The sequence below is a fragment of the Archocentrus centrarchus genome, chromosome 15 (assembly GCF_007364275.1).
Source record: "Archocentrus centrarchus isolate MPI-CPG fArcCen1 chromosome 15, fArcCen1, whole genome shotgun sequence".
In the NCBI taxonomy this organism is placed as follows: domain Eukaryota; kingdom Metazoa; phylum Chordata; class Actinopteri; order Cichliformes; family Cichlidae; genus Archocentrus; species Archocentrus centrarchus.
This window is the reverse complement of record NC_044360.1, coordinates 12,087,468-12,103,154: the sequence shown is the minus strand read 5'-3', so window position 1 is coordinate 12,103,154 and position 15,687 is coordinate 12,087,468. Positions and strand designations below refer to the sequence as shown.

Here is a 15,687-nt window from a genome sequence, read left to right as displayed (position 1 = left end):
AACACAGCCTATCTTGTTTTTTTTTGTTTTTTTTTTTTAACTGCTAATTGGTGTGTTACAGAGATTACTAAAGATTGCACATTTCACATTGCACTTCCTGCTAGATTAAATGAGCTTAACTGCTGGTGGCAGCCTCATATTTTCTCCAGATAGAGGAGGTGGATTGGTACAAATTTACACATTGGTATATAGAAAAAATAAGCTCAGTTCCTAAAATTTGTTGCCTTTACATACCTGACATCAGTCATCTACTTGGAAAGGCAGTTGCATTTTGGCTGCTATTCTCAACATTTGCTGCCTAGGACTTAGTTTCCAAGTCAATGCATCAATTTATATATAGTTGATATTAAAATTTGCATCCCTACACTTTGCAGTGGGTACAATGAAGTGAACTGAAAACCTACCAGACAGAGACATATTTATTGAAGGCTTCTTGTCCTCCAACTGCAGGTCAAGTGTAGGTCTCGGTAGGCTGGAGACATTCATATCAGTGGCCTCTCGAACCCCACCCAGATTTCTTATCTCCACACAATGGCACCCTGGCCTCTCTGAGCTCTTTAATCAATATCATCAGAAAACAGAGAGCTGTGTGTTAACCCCCCCCTCTTTTCCATTTTCTGATGGGGCCTTTTCTCACTCACTCACTATAGGTACTTCAGTGTAGGCTATTGAGGTCGCTCTGAATGGGACCCACTCCACCCAGAGGGAATATTGTGTGAACCGCAAGCTAGAATCTGAGAGACCCGCTCTCTCCCTTCCTCTCTTGTCTCCTTCTGCCTCTTTTTCTTTCTGCCTTCAACATCACTTCAAAGTGGAATAAAAAATGTGGCACCTGAGCGCTATTAATAAATGTATCACTTCAGTGGCCACAACTGGTCTTTTTTTTTTTTTAAAGTAGGACCCTTTGATGACTGGACTCTCTTTCAAAGCCACCAGTCTTTCTCTCTGTATCATTCTCCATAACGGGCCCACTTTGCAGTTTTGAAAGTCGGCAATCTGGCAAGAGCACGATATGGCGGCTTGGCTTCTTTGAAGGTGTGGATGGTGATTAACCTTAGAGAGATTACTGAACGCATAGCCTCCAACATTGTGTATGAGCGTGTTTTTTAACAACTTTTATGCTGTTTCAGTGGAGAGTTTTATTTGAGAAATCACGTTGTAGTCTGTTTTCCCCTCAGACTATGGACAATCTGTAGGACATCTGTCAGACCTGGAATGGATGAACGGACCTTGGGTGACACAATCTCACAAGCTCTCCCACACACACACACATCCTCTCTCTGTTTCACTGCCATCATGACCGGCCTGAATTTTTCTTTTGATCGCTCCCACCCCCTTGTGCTGCCTTTTAATAATTTATCACAAAATCATCACAGGACAAACTCTACTCGCAGAAAAAGCAACAGAAAGTGAGAATAAAAATTTCATTTGGCATAATTGCATGAAAAGAAACTACAAAACTGGCCTTTTCATCTATTATTGATGAGTGCTTACATGTCATGCATAATGCAGGGGGACGTCTTTATGGCAGCCATGTATTAAATATCATGTTCTGAGGGTCGGGGGGTCTTGAAGCTGCATTTTTTTTGTGCCAAAGTTAGTTGGTTTTGTTGTGCTTGAATCATATCCTATGTGTTCCAAGCTAAACGCAAAGGAAGAATAAAGGATTGACAGTGTGAAAAACGATGGGGAGAGATTGACAGAAAAGACGACATGAAATGGGGGGTCCATGAGGGAGGGAGAGAGGGTGTGCAAGCTGACAATGGTTAACAGGAATCTTTATTTTAACAACATGTCATCACCAGCCGCCCATCTGCTCCTATGCTTTCAGAGTCCCGTGGGAGTGTGTGTAAATGCGTGTGTGTGTGTGAAAGAGGCAAAAAGCAAGAGAGATGCAAGCAAACCATCACAGATCAAATCACTGATCAGCACCCTGAGGAGGAAAAGGAGGATGAGGTGAGAGGACAAGGTTAGAGAGCTGGGTGGCACACGGATATCTCTGATATCCAAATTAAGTGAGACAGGAGGGGCGAGGACAGTAGGGGTGGAGGCGGACAGTGTGTGTGTGTGTATGTGGTCATGGTGGTTGGTGTGAGAAGAAGGTAAAGTAGGATTAGGTGGGTCAATCTACAACTGCCCTTTCTGTGTTTGGATGGGGGATGGAAGGAGGTGGAGATGGAGATGGTGGTCCAGAGGTAATGAGAGGGAATCTATTAGCAGAGGAGGGGGTATGAAGACAAAGAAAGAACATTGGTGAGGAGGCGGAGGAGGTGTGCAGGCTATGTTGGACCTTCAGGGGTGGCCCCGGCAGCTCATATTATGTATATCATTTTGAATAAAGGGACTCGTCCGTGGAGAAGAAGGGAGAGAATGAAGAGATGTTTACTGGTGGAAGCTGTGTGTGAGTGTGTGTGCGTGTGTGTCTTGTGTGGTGGGGGGACTGTACTCTTTTTTTTTTTTTTTTTCCACAAAGTGGAACAGCCTGGACCAACAACTCACCGTTCCGCAGGTCACTCAAAATTAGCAGATAGTTTCTCTTCTATTCAGCGCGGTTAATCTCTTTGCTTTTGTTCTTTCTTCATGCTTTTTCTCCTCCCAGTTCAGACTTGTTTTTCCTTCGGTATGCCAAGGAAAACTGCATCCCTCCAGTGGTCCACTCCACTTAATCAAAAGTTTTGACTGAAAAATCTGATGGAATGAAAACATCTTGTTTTGATATTCATGATGATGCACTTTTAATTTTAGGAAAACATCTACTGTAAGCAGTCTTTAGTCCTGATTTGCCTCATGTCTGCACTAAATCTGCATCTCATACTGAGTACTGAAATCTCTCCCCCTTTCTTCATCTGCTTTTCAATGTCTGTCTTGCTCTCCTTCATCCTTCAGGCATGGTAAATTTAAAGGCTAATTAGTCCAGAGAATCCAGTCATGTCAAGGAGCCCAGCCTTGGCCACACACACAAACACACACACACCCTCCTATTGAACTAGAAATACCAACACATACGTGTACATCTTGTCAAAAATTTGCACACAAAGTAGTGACAACAAACAAGATGCAACAAGAGTTTTAGAAGCAGCATGTATTATAAATGGTACATCGGCACAAAAAGTCAGCACGCTTGCATTATGCAAGTTTTCTTGACCTCAGTAGAGGTCAAGTATTTCAAAACATTCTGCATCATGCTCCAAGATGCTATTTACAGGGCCAGCCTCAAAGAAAATGTTTTGCATTTTTCCGTCTCCTCAGTTCCTCCTGCCTTCTCAGCCATCCCTCCCCCTCCCACTCTCTATCCTCAGTCTTTCCCTCATTTCTGATCCATTTTTTATGCATTACTACTTCCATTACTCTCAACTCCCATTTACAGTGCATTACCTCCTCCCGTCTTTCACAAACACACTTTGTTCTGCTCCCTCCTCCTTCTTCAGTCACTTTGCTTTCACTCTCCCCCATTGCATTATGACACTTTTTGCTGTTTCTCCCCTTCACTCTTTTCTTAACTCTTTGTCTCTTCTCTGGTCACGTCTTTCCCCACTAAGCATTCTCTGCATATCATGCTGTCTGTCTGTGCTAGCCTCATTTTAATTGGTTATTCAAAGCATTCCATGTAATTTGTTGTTTTTTATGTGTCCGTGTCTTTACAATACAGTTGTACAAAATGTCAGCAAATGTAATTAACAATTAATGTGATTAGCATTCAGTCTGTCTAGACCTTTAAATTGTTCCCTTTGAGCAAAAGTAAAAATCCACGGGCAGCCCGCAGCCCATCAGATTTCATGACATCATAAATAACACGTCACAAGAGGTCAAATCAATAAGTAGCAGTGTATAGAGATGCCATCCTGTAGCTTTAAAATCATGTAGCTGTCAGGAGTGTTTCAGAGGTGGTTCTGTTTGATTGTAGGACACAACTTCGGGGAACCCATTTCCATTGCTGTGGGTAAAACACAAATAAATGTTTTTTTGTTTTAAAATGGCAGTGATGCAGACAAACAAAACTACTACAGACAATTTGCAATTTTGACAGGAAAAAAATATTTTTTAAGATTAAATTTTTAAAGGATAATAGGCCGGAAATAATCTTTGCTTGGTAGAAAATGGCAACTATATTAAAGAATTCTAGTAAAAGGAATTCACAGTTCACATTTCAGATAACAAGAATGGACCAATTAAAAAAAAAATTTTTTTTTATTTGTCTTATTTCTACTCTGGACTTTCTTCAAGAGGGAACGTTCTGATGTCTGGGAATGTAACTCTAATATAATCATTAGCATTAATTTACCTGAATTTAATAAAAGTCATCATATTTGGGTCTACTATGTATCTATTTTGACCACATTATAAACACTGGCAGCTCAGAAAAGGAGAATAGTCATAATTTAGATGTAATTTTAGATAGAAAACTTAAAGCAAACTGTAGAATGATTATGGAGCATCTTTGCTCTTCATCAGCTGAATAAAATACAGTATAAGACATTTAACTTTGGCTTTTGATCAGAATTACAGCAAAATGTAGGTTTAAAAACTTGTGACTAACACATGAATTGATAGAACCAGGCTTCAGAACGATCCACCAGACATGTTGTCCACTCACTGAGGGTCACCTTCCTGTTCCTGTTACGATCACATGACCTGCAAACAGCACAGTATGATTCATGGGGACCTCATAACATGGCAACTTCAGACAAAAACAGGAACTGCAGACACATGTACTATATTTGATTACATCCACAATGACAGATGGGTATAGTTTATAGTTTACATATCTATAGGTTTAAAAAGAACTGCACTGGGGCTCTTCAGCAGCCATTGTCTTTCAGTTCACCGTGCAGTGTTATCTCTGAAGGGTACTCCTTCAATTTGTGTTAATCCACGGGCAGCGGGAGGCACAGTTGGTAATAAACATTATCATTGCTGGGAATGGCTTGACATTGACACAGCCAGCCCTGCTCCCACAAAACTTGTCACTGCAGACTGGCAGAGAAAAGGGGGGGTTGGGTGAGAGTATGGATAGGGGAGAGGAAAAAAAGAGAGAAGGAAGAAAGAATGAGAGAAGGGTGAAAATGAATGAGCGGTTGAGGATAAATGTGTTTGTAAGGGAGATGAGAGGAAAACAGGAAGCACAGATAAGAAGAAGAAATGCTTCAGCGTGGAGGAGGAGTATGGTAATGGAGAGATGGTGTGGTCATGAGATTGAAAGGGAGGAGGAAACGGGAAGCGTGGATTGGCATGGAAAATGAATGGATAGATGGCGTGCAGAGAGAACAGCATGGTGGGAGGTGCAGCTTGGTCAGAGCGGGGGCGAAATGCATCACGGTGTCACATTTTTAACCCTCTGTGTTTCTGTAATTAGCTGAAAAAAATAGCATATTGCAAAAGACAGAAGGTTTAGATTAGGCCAGCAAACCTCTTGTGTCACATGAGGTGATGCAATATGGATATAGCAAGCAGCAATGTTCTTGTGTAAAATTTGATTGACTCATTAACATGGCCATATTTGATGATTTGTTGCTTAGCAAATAGGCCAGATGTTTTTCTGTCATTGTATATGCATAAATCTGATGGCTTCTAGTATAAACATGCAATACAAAAAAATGATTCAGCATTTTGTTGCTATGGTGGGATGTGAAAAACAGGACAAGATTTATTTAAATATGAGTCAAGTAAGTTAATCATGTAACTTAGTAGCCTAGCTGGTGGAGACAGGACTGACTGAAAAAATGGTGTAGCACAGTGCTCCAGAGGCATCCTCTTATAACGCAGCTTCCTCAGGTCCCTGCGGCTCAACTTGCCATCTTTATTCCTGTCCAATAAGGTAAATCTTTTCTAAAAAAAAAAAAAAAAAAAAAAAAAGGAGAGAGAGAGAGAGACAGAGAAAAGAAGCAGACTGCTCAACTTAATCATTGTTTACTCTGACATAAATAATTTACAATGAATGCTAGCAGCATGGATATAGATGATATTAATAAGGAGATTGAGCCTACCACACTGGTGACTTTGTGCAAGGATTGTATAAAAAGATGGACAGAGGAGCCACTGTGACATCACACATTGGTTAGTGAAGCCTTAAGCTGAATGTTTTTGTCATCACCATCCTGTTGTTTTGATGCGATGAGCGAGGGACACGACCTGCTCACAGGCTAGAAACTTGGCAGTCACATGGTAGGCCTGCTCTAAAGCAAACCCTGCTATTTTGGCTCTAATAGTGACCAAAATGTACAAAATAATAATTATGCTGTCTTAAAAAATATATAAAATTAGTGACTGAGCCCATAAAATCATCCGCCATTATACCAAACACAGCATGCTCCAAATTCAAAGATGGCTGAGGACAGTGGACCGGGTAGAGCTACCAGTTCAGGTATTACTCTAAATAGTAATTTTTTTTTCTTAATATATGTATATAAATACTGGATACATGCGTCACCTGAGCTGGTAGCTCCACCCGGTCCACTGTCCTTAGCCATCTTTGAATTTGGAGCATGGCGGATTGATTACTCCGCCCTGTGATGTCATTTCAACATTTTTCTACTCGTACCCACAAACTTGGATTCGTGTCCACACAGAAGGGAGGAGTTCGTAGTCGAATAAATTAGAGCTGTAGTCACAAGACTTTGCACTCACAGCTTTTAGATTAGTACTCACAGAAAAACAATCCTAATCCGCACAGTTTCTCAATTACAAATACGAATGTTAGAATTGTACACACACCTTTGTGACAGTTATCTTATTCCATACCCCAGCTGCTGGAATAGTACTGTTTGTTGTCTGTGTAGGTTCTCAATCACCCGGAGAACTGAAGAAGCCTTTCGGATGAGAAAGAAACTTGACATCCAGTTGCCTTTTTTCAAGCTCCAGAGGTTGTTTATTGTTTTAGTGCAGATTGAATATAAAATAGTCACCCAGATTTTAACTATCACCATCAGCATGTCCAAAGGTACATTTTATTAGTACTTTTGTTTTTATATAAGACCAGTTTCCTTGCCTGGAAAACTCATGACACTCTCATCAGCCTGTTAGTATGTATGGAAGCTTGTTTCCATCGCTGAAAAGAAAATCCATCCATAACTCAAAATTTAGAGTTGCATATCTCAAAATTTCAAGTTGATAAGTCAAAATGTCAACATATTAACTTGAAATTTTGAGTTAGCTCTGCCAGTCAGGAAGCTCTTATTCACTAGAAGGCTTTCAAAAGTCAAAAACCTAACAACAATTTGTTCATGTTTGCTACACACTGCTAGCTAAGTGATACTGTCGCTACCCGATTTTGAGTGCGCATGCGTTGGCATCATCTGCTTCCAGGTAACAAGGAAATCACCTCTTTCACAGAACTTCCTGATTCGCAGAGCTAACTCTAAATTTTGACTCACTAACGTGAAATTTTGAGGTGCATAAGTCGAAATTTTGACTTAATTTCTCAAAATTTCAAGATACCTAACTTGAAATTTTGAATTATGGATAGCGAAAATGTTTTTTCCCCCCCAGTGGTTTCAGGGTGCTACCAAACTAAAGAGAATAGAAACAGTAAACAGTCTGCTACACGTGTTAGCTTACGCTGCTGCTATTATGGTTGTAGGCTGCAGTTCTATTTTTCTCATGCTAGAATTAACATTGCTGGAAAAATCCATAATACTGGAATTTTATGAAGTAACACTATTCCAAAAGACTGTATATCAGTTTTCATATCATCAAAATAACACGAGCTTTCATTTAATTCATTTGAGGCCAGGAGGTCAAGAGGATGCTGAGAGGATATTAAGTTATCTCCTTGTTCACCATCTTATTGAATAATTTAGTGAATATTGACCAAATCCTATTTATACATGGTATTCTTAAGAGCCCCTGTCTCGGTCTGTGGACAACCACACCACAAGCAACATAAGAACTTACCACTTAGGGTAGGTTGTTAACATCGATCAGTCACTAGACAATCCATGAAGGACAGTTTGTATCTAGCACAATGATGATGTCTAACGTAAAAAACAACTTTATGTTCAGTATTTGGTTACAGTGAAAGTGAAAGTGATCCCTTGGTGTATTTGTCTTCCAGCTATAGTTTCCTTCACACTTCATGGAAATTATTTTATTTGCATCATCATCACTGGCTGAGGTCGTCATCGATCATGAATTATGTTTACTACTTCACAATTATCTTCTTGCTCCCTGTTAGTATGCTGATCAGGCTCACTTTAAATGTGAAGTCTGAGTTACCTCTGCCAGGTGTGTCCTCTGGGCATGGCTCAAGCAGCTCTGGGGTGGGGCAGCAGGTGCATAGGATTCCCCCATACGACTCAATAACAGAAACCAGTCCATGAGACGATATGGAAATTGGCCTAACTCCTCCCTGGTGCATTTACCCTTGGGGACTGATCATAAGGCATATCAGAACTAATCTGGCAGACTGTGATACACAGTGGAAACTGTGTGTAATATCTAATGCTACGTGTATTTACCCAGACACGGTCCTGTGTGAGCGAGTCCGGTGCGGCGTCTCTTTCTGCAGGCATCTTTATGAAGCAAACACTCATTCTCATAGGTCTTTCCCACAGCACTGCACACTGGTGCCCTCTGCCTGATTGCATGAGTCAGTGCCCACATACAAAAATTAAATGTGAGAATGTAGTAACAGAAAACTGTTCCTTAAGATTTCAGTCCAAAATCTACATATATTTGTAAATCCCACAGAAGTATGCATGAAAATATCAACTTCATGTGAAGACAAAAGATTTCAAAAGCTGATGATGATTAAAGCAGTGAATGTTGTTTACCGAGGACATGACTGAGGGCAAACACACTTGGGGATGAGGATTCCATTTTCCTGAACTGCCTGGCACCAAGATCCCACTGGACTACGGCATTTCAGCAGCTCACAAAGCTTTTCTAAAACAGGAACAGAAAAATAACATTGGTTAGTTTTTTGTTTTTAGTTTTATAGCTACACTCACCAACCACTTTATTAGTGTTCCTGGGTTGGAACCTGCCTGCCTGCAGAATTTACTTAATTCTTTGTGGCATTGATTTATTAAGGTGCTAGCATCACACCGTTGCTGCAGATTTGTCCATGATATGAATCTCCTGTTCCATCACATCCCAAAGGTGCTCTATTGGATTGAGAACTGGAGACTGTGAAGGCCATACGAGTACATTGTCATGTTCAAGAAACCAGTTTCAGATGATTTGAGATTTATGACCTTACATTATCCTGATGAAGAAGCCATCAGAAGATGGGTACACTGTGGTCATAAAGGGATAGATATGTCAGCAACAATACTTGGGTTGTGTGGCTGTGGTGTTTAAGTGATGGTCAACTAATGGGACCAAAGTGTCCCAAGAAAATATCCCCTATGCCATTACACCACCATCAGCAGCAGCCTTCACTGTTGATACAAGGATTCAGGTTTTCATATAGTCTGCACCAAATTTGGACCCTACCATCCAAATGTCACTGCAGAAATCCAGACTCATCAGATCGGGCAACATTTTCCCAATCTTCTGTTGTCCAGTTTTGGTGAACTCATGTGAACTGTAGGTCAGTTTCCCATTCCTTGCTGACAGGAGTGGCATCCAGTGTGTTCTTCTGCTGCTGTAGCCAATCTGCTTCAAGGTTCGACGTGTTGTGTGTGTTCAGAGATGCTCTTCTGCGTGTCTTGGTTGCAAGGACTTTTTGTTTAAGTTACTCTTGCCTTCCTATCAGCTCACAGCAGTCTGGCCATTCTTCTCTGATCTCTGGCATCAACAAGGCATTTTCTCCCTGGGAACTGCTGCACACAGAATATTTGATCTTTTTTGGACCATTAAACATTGGCTGTGAAAATCCCAGTAGATCAACAGTAAATCCGCAATACCCAGACCAGCCCATTTGACATCAACAACAACATCACATTCAAAGTCGCCTAAACCACCTTTCTTCCCCAATTCTGATGCTCAGTTTGAACTTTAGCAGGGTGTCTTGACCATGCCTACATGTCTAAATGGATTGGGATGCTGCCATGTGATTGGCTGATTGGTATAACGAACAGTTAAACAAGTGTACCTAACAAAGTCGCCAGTAAGTGTAATTTTTGTGAGTGAATTATAAGCACATCAAATATGGCGTTGATGGAACAAATCTGATAGAATGGTGGAAAGGGTTAAACGAATGAATAAATGAATGACTGCTAACTGTTTTCTGTCCCAAGATGTGGATGTTACCCCAAACTGAACTACATTAGTGGGAGGCCAGTCATTGTTTTCTTAGTGTCTCAAACGTCCCATTCAACTGACTTTGTATGGAAGAATATTTACTGTGAAAATCATTTCTGTTCATTCTTTTCATTATACATGTTAATATATTTTTTGTTATTGTGTTGTGTGTTATTGTTGTTGCTTTATTATTATTATTATTATTTTTGAACAGTTCCTGTCAGTTCTGGATGGTGACTCAATTGCTGACCAGGTATGTAAAAACTTTAAATCTATTTTTCATCACTTGCTAGTTCTGCACCTTTGGAAAGAGAGGAGTTGCCTTTAAATAAAATCTATCATAGACGAACTTGGCATGTAGTCGATTATGGCTCTCCTCAACAGTAACTTCTTACCTGGTTTAACTCTGCCAATATAAGGTCTCAGGCTCTCTTCAGCTTGTCTCTGTCTGCGCTGGGCTCTGCCTCCCTGAAACACACAGAGTTTTCTAAGAGACAGAATAAGGAGGGCATATATATTTCATCTCACTCCAAGATCATCAGAGGCATGCGCTCAGCTCAGGCATTAACTTGCCTTTCATTAACCCGGGCTCATTACGAGCTAATGTTCTGTACCATTTAACAAAAAAGTCAACTTTTTGACATCATTGTACCATAAAGAACACACACACCATATGAACCCGCAATAAAAATGGGCATGCTTTCTACATCACATCAATCTGCTCTCACAGTACACCTCAATTCCACACTGAAATTTCCAAACTCTGTAGTCTCAGCCAGGTCCACATCTGCCCCTCAATTCTTCCAAGATCAAATGTGAAACAGGTGACCAAAATACTGGAGCCACATTCCGTAACTCAGGAATTTTCTCTTTTAACACCAATGACAAAACAATCCTGATGACTGAAACAGAATAAAGGCAGGAGAACATACTGTAAAGTAATATTTTTATCTTCTGTTTACAGATTAAAAAAAAAAATTTTTTAATGACGGTGTGGTTAAAAACTTAATTTGTAATATTTAATGTATATTCAGAATTACTGTTTTCATATCCATATACAAATATGAGACCTTTTTTTTTTTCTTTTGCCAAAATTAGGCAGATAAAAAAACTTACCATTGCTGTTTGAACACTCAGGAGCAGAAACAAGGTAAAAACTATGTTCAGGTTCATGTTGAGCCACCCTGTAAGAGGAAAATGACAAATTGACATATTGTATATTTCCAGTATCTTTCTTTTTATTTCCCAATACTGATTACAATTAAAATCAAATAGAGATAAATAGTGCAGAACATTATCCATTTACCCAGAACATGCTCTCTTAATCAATGCATTTTAATTTCATTGTTCTTTCTGCTGTGCTGTAATTTACTGACTATTACCCTGCTTCCAGTCATTCTCATAATGTAGTGGGAAACAATGCAGCTCATTGAGTCTTAAGAACCGAAGAAAATCATTTTCCATCACAGAGGAAGCAGAGGGTTGAATTACACTGAGAGAACATTCGGCTTTCAGTCGAGGAAGTTATTACAGACTAACAAGTCATTTTCTATGCCCTGACTGCTTGAGGGAAAAAAAATAAATCTTACCAGGGCCTCTGTCACTCCTTCCTTCTGTTGTTATTCCCTTTTTTCCTTCTTTTCCTTGTTGCCAGATATTTTTTTTTTCTGTCTCCTCCTGTGAGGGTGAATACTTTTTGCAGGCTTCAGGAGTCTTTACGTTTTCTTATATTTTGAGTTAATAATTTTTTTCTTTACATTCTTTGCCTTTATCAAGCCCCTCTGCTCTCCTTTTCTATCTGTCTGACTCCCTTTCACATGAGCCCCCTTCTTGCAGTGAAGTGAACAGGTATCTGAAGTCAGTGTTAGATTAAATTCGAAGCACTTGAAAGTTTTTGTAAAGAAGACCTGAGAGAGAGAGAAGAGAGAGAGAGAGAGGTTTTTGGGAGGTGGAGTAGTTTTCATTGGCATTGGCACTTGACCACAGGATGATTTACAAGCCAGAGAGACCATATGGTCATACTATTGTTTCAAGTTGAAATTTCCTTTGTATTTCAGACACGTATGCACACACACACACACACACACACACACACACACACACACACACACACACACACACACACACACACACACACACACACACACACCCTAAAAAGAGAAGAGAGAGGTTATTTGCAGAAGACAGATGCCTTTAAAAATATGAACATTCAAAGGCAATAAAGTAGAAAAGGCTGCTCTCTAGTGGTTATAATGGAAAACAACTGTTTTACTATATGACCTATCCCACTGGAACTATACAGTATTGGGACTACATGTAAAATTATAATATTATGTGTTTTAATCAGTTATTTTTTCCTTCTTGAATAAGGATCATGACTTGTGAGGTCTTTGTAGTTTAAAATGTCTTTTTGCGTCACTTTCTGATAAAATATTTAATGAAACCGTCTCCCAGAACAAAAGCCTGTTGAACAGAGAAAGCACTGAATATTTTAAGGGACAAAAACACAAAGCATAAAATTAAAAAAAACAAAAACAAAATCTAACTAAAATGTTTCTTTTTTTTTTTTGTCTGTTGGTTAAGCTTGAAGATTGATCTGGTTGAGTAGTGACAGGGGCCATGAGTGCCCTGTGGGCCCTGAAGGCCTCATGAGTGTATCTCATTTTCACAACAAATCACAACAGCCTTAAGGGAGATTCTGCTGAATCCTTTCTTCCTGCATTGAGGGACAGATTGGACAGATTATATAGGACTATCACTAATTAAATAGGGATACTGTAGTGCCACAACTTAACACTTAAGTATCTTTATGTCATGTTTTTGAACAAACCCAAGGAAGGCAGCTGGTCCTGATGGTGTGCCCAGTATTAGTGCTGAAGGCATGTGTGGACCAACTCTGTGGGATCTTCACCAAACCGTTTAACAGTTTAGCATCCCTCCATGCCTAAAAACAGCAACAATCACCCCACCCCTCCTCAAAAAAAAATAAATAAATAAAAAACTGAACAACTACAGACCTGTGGCTTTAACATCTGTGGTTATGAAGTGTTTTGAAAGGCTGGTGCTGCAGCACATTAAAGCCAGCCTTTCTCCCTCTTTGGACTCACATCAATTCGCATATATAGATGGAATAGATCAACTGCTGGCGCCATTTCCACTGCTCTGCACACTGCCCTAGGACACCTGGAGCACAGAGACAGTTGTGAGGATGTTATTCATTGATTATAGCTCGGCCTTTAATACGATCATCCATCAAACACAGCATGACAAACTGCTTGACATTTTAAATCCTGGTCAAACAGATTTCCCACACACTGCACCCACTCACTGGGACAGACAGGCAAAGTATTTGTGGCTTTGCCTGTCCCAAGGTTTTGCAGAGAGCTAACTTCTTGGTAACACTAAGGAGCTTTTGGCCCTATTATATAACGTAATTAAAAAAAAGAAAAATGCCACAGAAGTTTTCAGTAAGTATCAGCACTTCATAAATTCTGCCATTCTTATATGTAGTGGGGTTTTTTTTGTCCCAATTATTACCTATATTATAGTACAAAAAGTATATATTAATCAGATTATAAAGATTACATTAGGCTGTCTACATTTGTGGCTCATATGTCTGAATGCTGTCCCAGGCCATTTAAATGTGGACACATTTAGCAACATTTTGATGCTCCCAAGAGCTATTTACCAAACAAGTCAAATAATTTTTTTTTATATAAGAAAATAAACAAAACTTTGCTTCTTCTGATTTTACAGGATATTTTGTCAGCAGTTCTGTCTTTGATGTTTGGTGTATTTAAAGTAAATTGTACCTTGGCACTGTATGATCTTTCTCACAGGGTGTGTAAATTTCAGATCCTTAGCAGCTAAACTGTTTTAAGGCGATTTACTGGAGTACATTTACTACACTCTTAGTCATTATTGTGCATAATGCCTTCTTTTCACATCTGAAAAATCACTTGAAAGAGAGCACAGCAGTAAGTCGTCCATTTAAACAGCCAAAAAGACCTTCACTGTTCTGTCAACATTCACTTCACATTCATCAAAATGCCACAAAGGGAAAACACATCACAGTCTAATGGAATAGAAACTCTAATAGAAACTCTCATTCCCAGGGACCTGTCAAAGGAGCACTGAGGAGGCTGCCCTTCATTCTGAGGGTAGGTGTGAAGTTCCTCAGCTGAAATGGCAGTGGAACATACAGACATTTGCCCTGAAAATGTAGATGATGTTATGTTCTTTTAAAAAACATAACATCATAAAACTGGCCCTGTTTTATCTGAAAGTGCAGACAAAATTGTTGCTCCTGGCATCTGTCATTCCAACTCTGAAGGAGTCTGAGGAAATACATGACATTGCCCGGTCTAACTTGCTGTGTAAACTGAACAAAAAGTTGTCATTACTTGGATTTCCTGAGGCAGACATAAAAAGGGTGGTAGATGAGGTTAAAGCAGATTACATTTTCCAGACTTGTAAAACTCAAATATTGAAAACTGATCAGAGAAGGAAAACCATGTTTTGGGTAGTGAGGAACACAAAAACAGAAACATTGCAGCTCTTTTTTTCCAGAATGAATCCACGAGCGAACAGCACAGATACACCCATTCACAAGACTGCCACAAAGACGTCCATAAGGATATTTGGGATGGCACGGTAATTGGAGCACATTGAGTTTTTGAGTCATTTTTATTAATGTAATAAATTTTAAATATGTATTCTGCCTTTATTGGGGTGTTTTATTTTCTATGAACTGCAGAACAAAATCTGTCTGGTGATGTACCTGCAAAAATGCTGTCTCCCTCATCCTCCACTGTCTCCTTGGATAGCATGAGCACACCGACCTTTTGTTCAGCTACTGCCATTATGTGGGCTGACTCATTTCAGGTTCCCTGGGGCCAAATACCAAGTGAATTACGCAGTGCAGCAGTAAATGGAAGAAGACTGCTCACCTCTGATCACTGCAAAATGATTTGCATCCTTGTCAATGAAATGAGGAAATATGAAAAGAAAAAAAAAAAAAAAAGCCAAGCAAATCACAGTGACGCGATGTGGCACACAAAATTGTCAAACAGTATCTAAAGAGCTTTTCTGATTATGCCAGTGCTTGATCGATGAATGAAATTGGGTACTACTACCTCCGAAATGAAATAAAAACTCATGTTGAGCATCTTAACAGAGTAACAGATGCAACTGACAACAAACAGTGCAGACACCAACAGCTGCATATTGATGTACACAATGGCAGCCTGAGCACCCACTTGGTGAGTGATGATGTACGAGAGGAAGAAAGACTAATGTTAGAGATTAGTCCAAACCCTGCAGAAGAAACGGAGCTGACAAGAGTTATGTTTGTACTTTGGTGAAGGAAGCTTGCTATTTGCAGAGAAAACACATCAGTAACCAACAAATGCCTATCAGAGATGTCAAAAGCAAATGGACATACCTGCAGATTGTTCTATGAAGCAGGATTTCGTCTTATCCAGGTAACTTCAGGGTTAACCGTGG

At 39.8% G+C, this 15,687-nt stretch overlaps 1 protein-coding gene across 1 annotated transcript; it reads right to left on the bottom strand.

The window, feature by feature from the left end:
• Positions 1-3,431: 3,431 nt before the first annotated feature.
• sparcl2 (SPARC-like 2) lies at positions 3,432-15,044 on the bottom strand. The gene is made up of 9 exons (XM_030748627.1): positions 14,963-15,044; positions 14,302-14,362; positions 10,578-10,669; positions 8,769-8,880; positions 8,454-8,572; positions 8,212-8,366; positions 5,714-5,826; positions 4,538-4,632; positions 3,432-3,934 (listed from the first exon to the last, which is right to left on the bottom strand). The coding sequence occupies exons 1-9, from the start codon at positions 15,042-15,044 to the stop codon at positions 3,879-3,881; spliced, it is 885 nt and encodes a 294-aa protein (XP_030604487.1). The 3' UTR covers positions 3,432-3,878.
• Between the last annotated feature and the right edge of the window lie 643 nt (positions 15,045-15,687).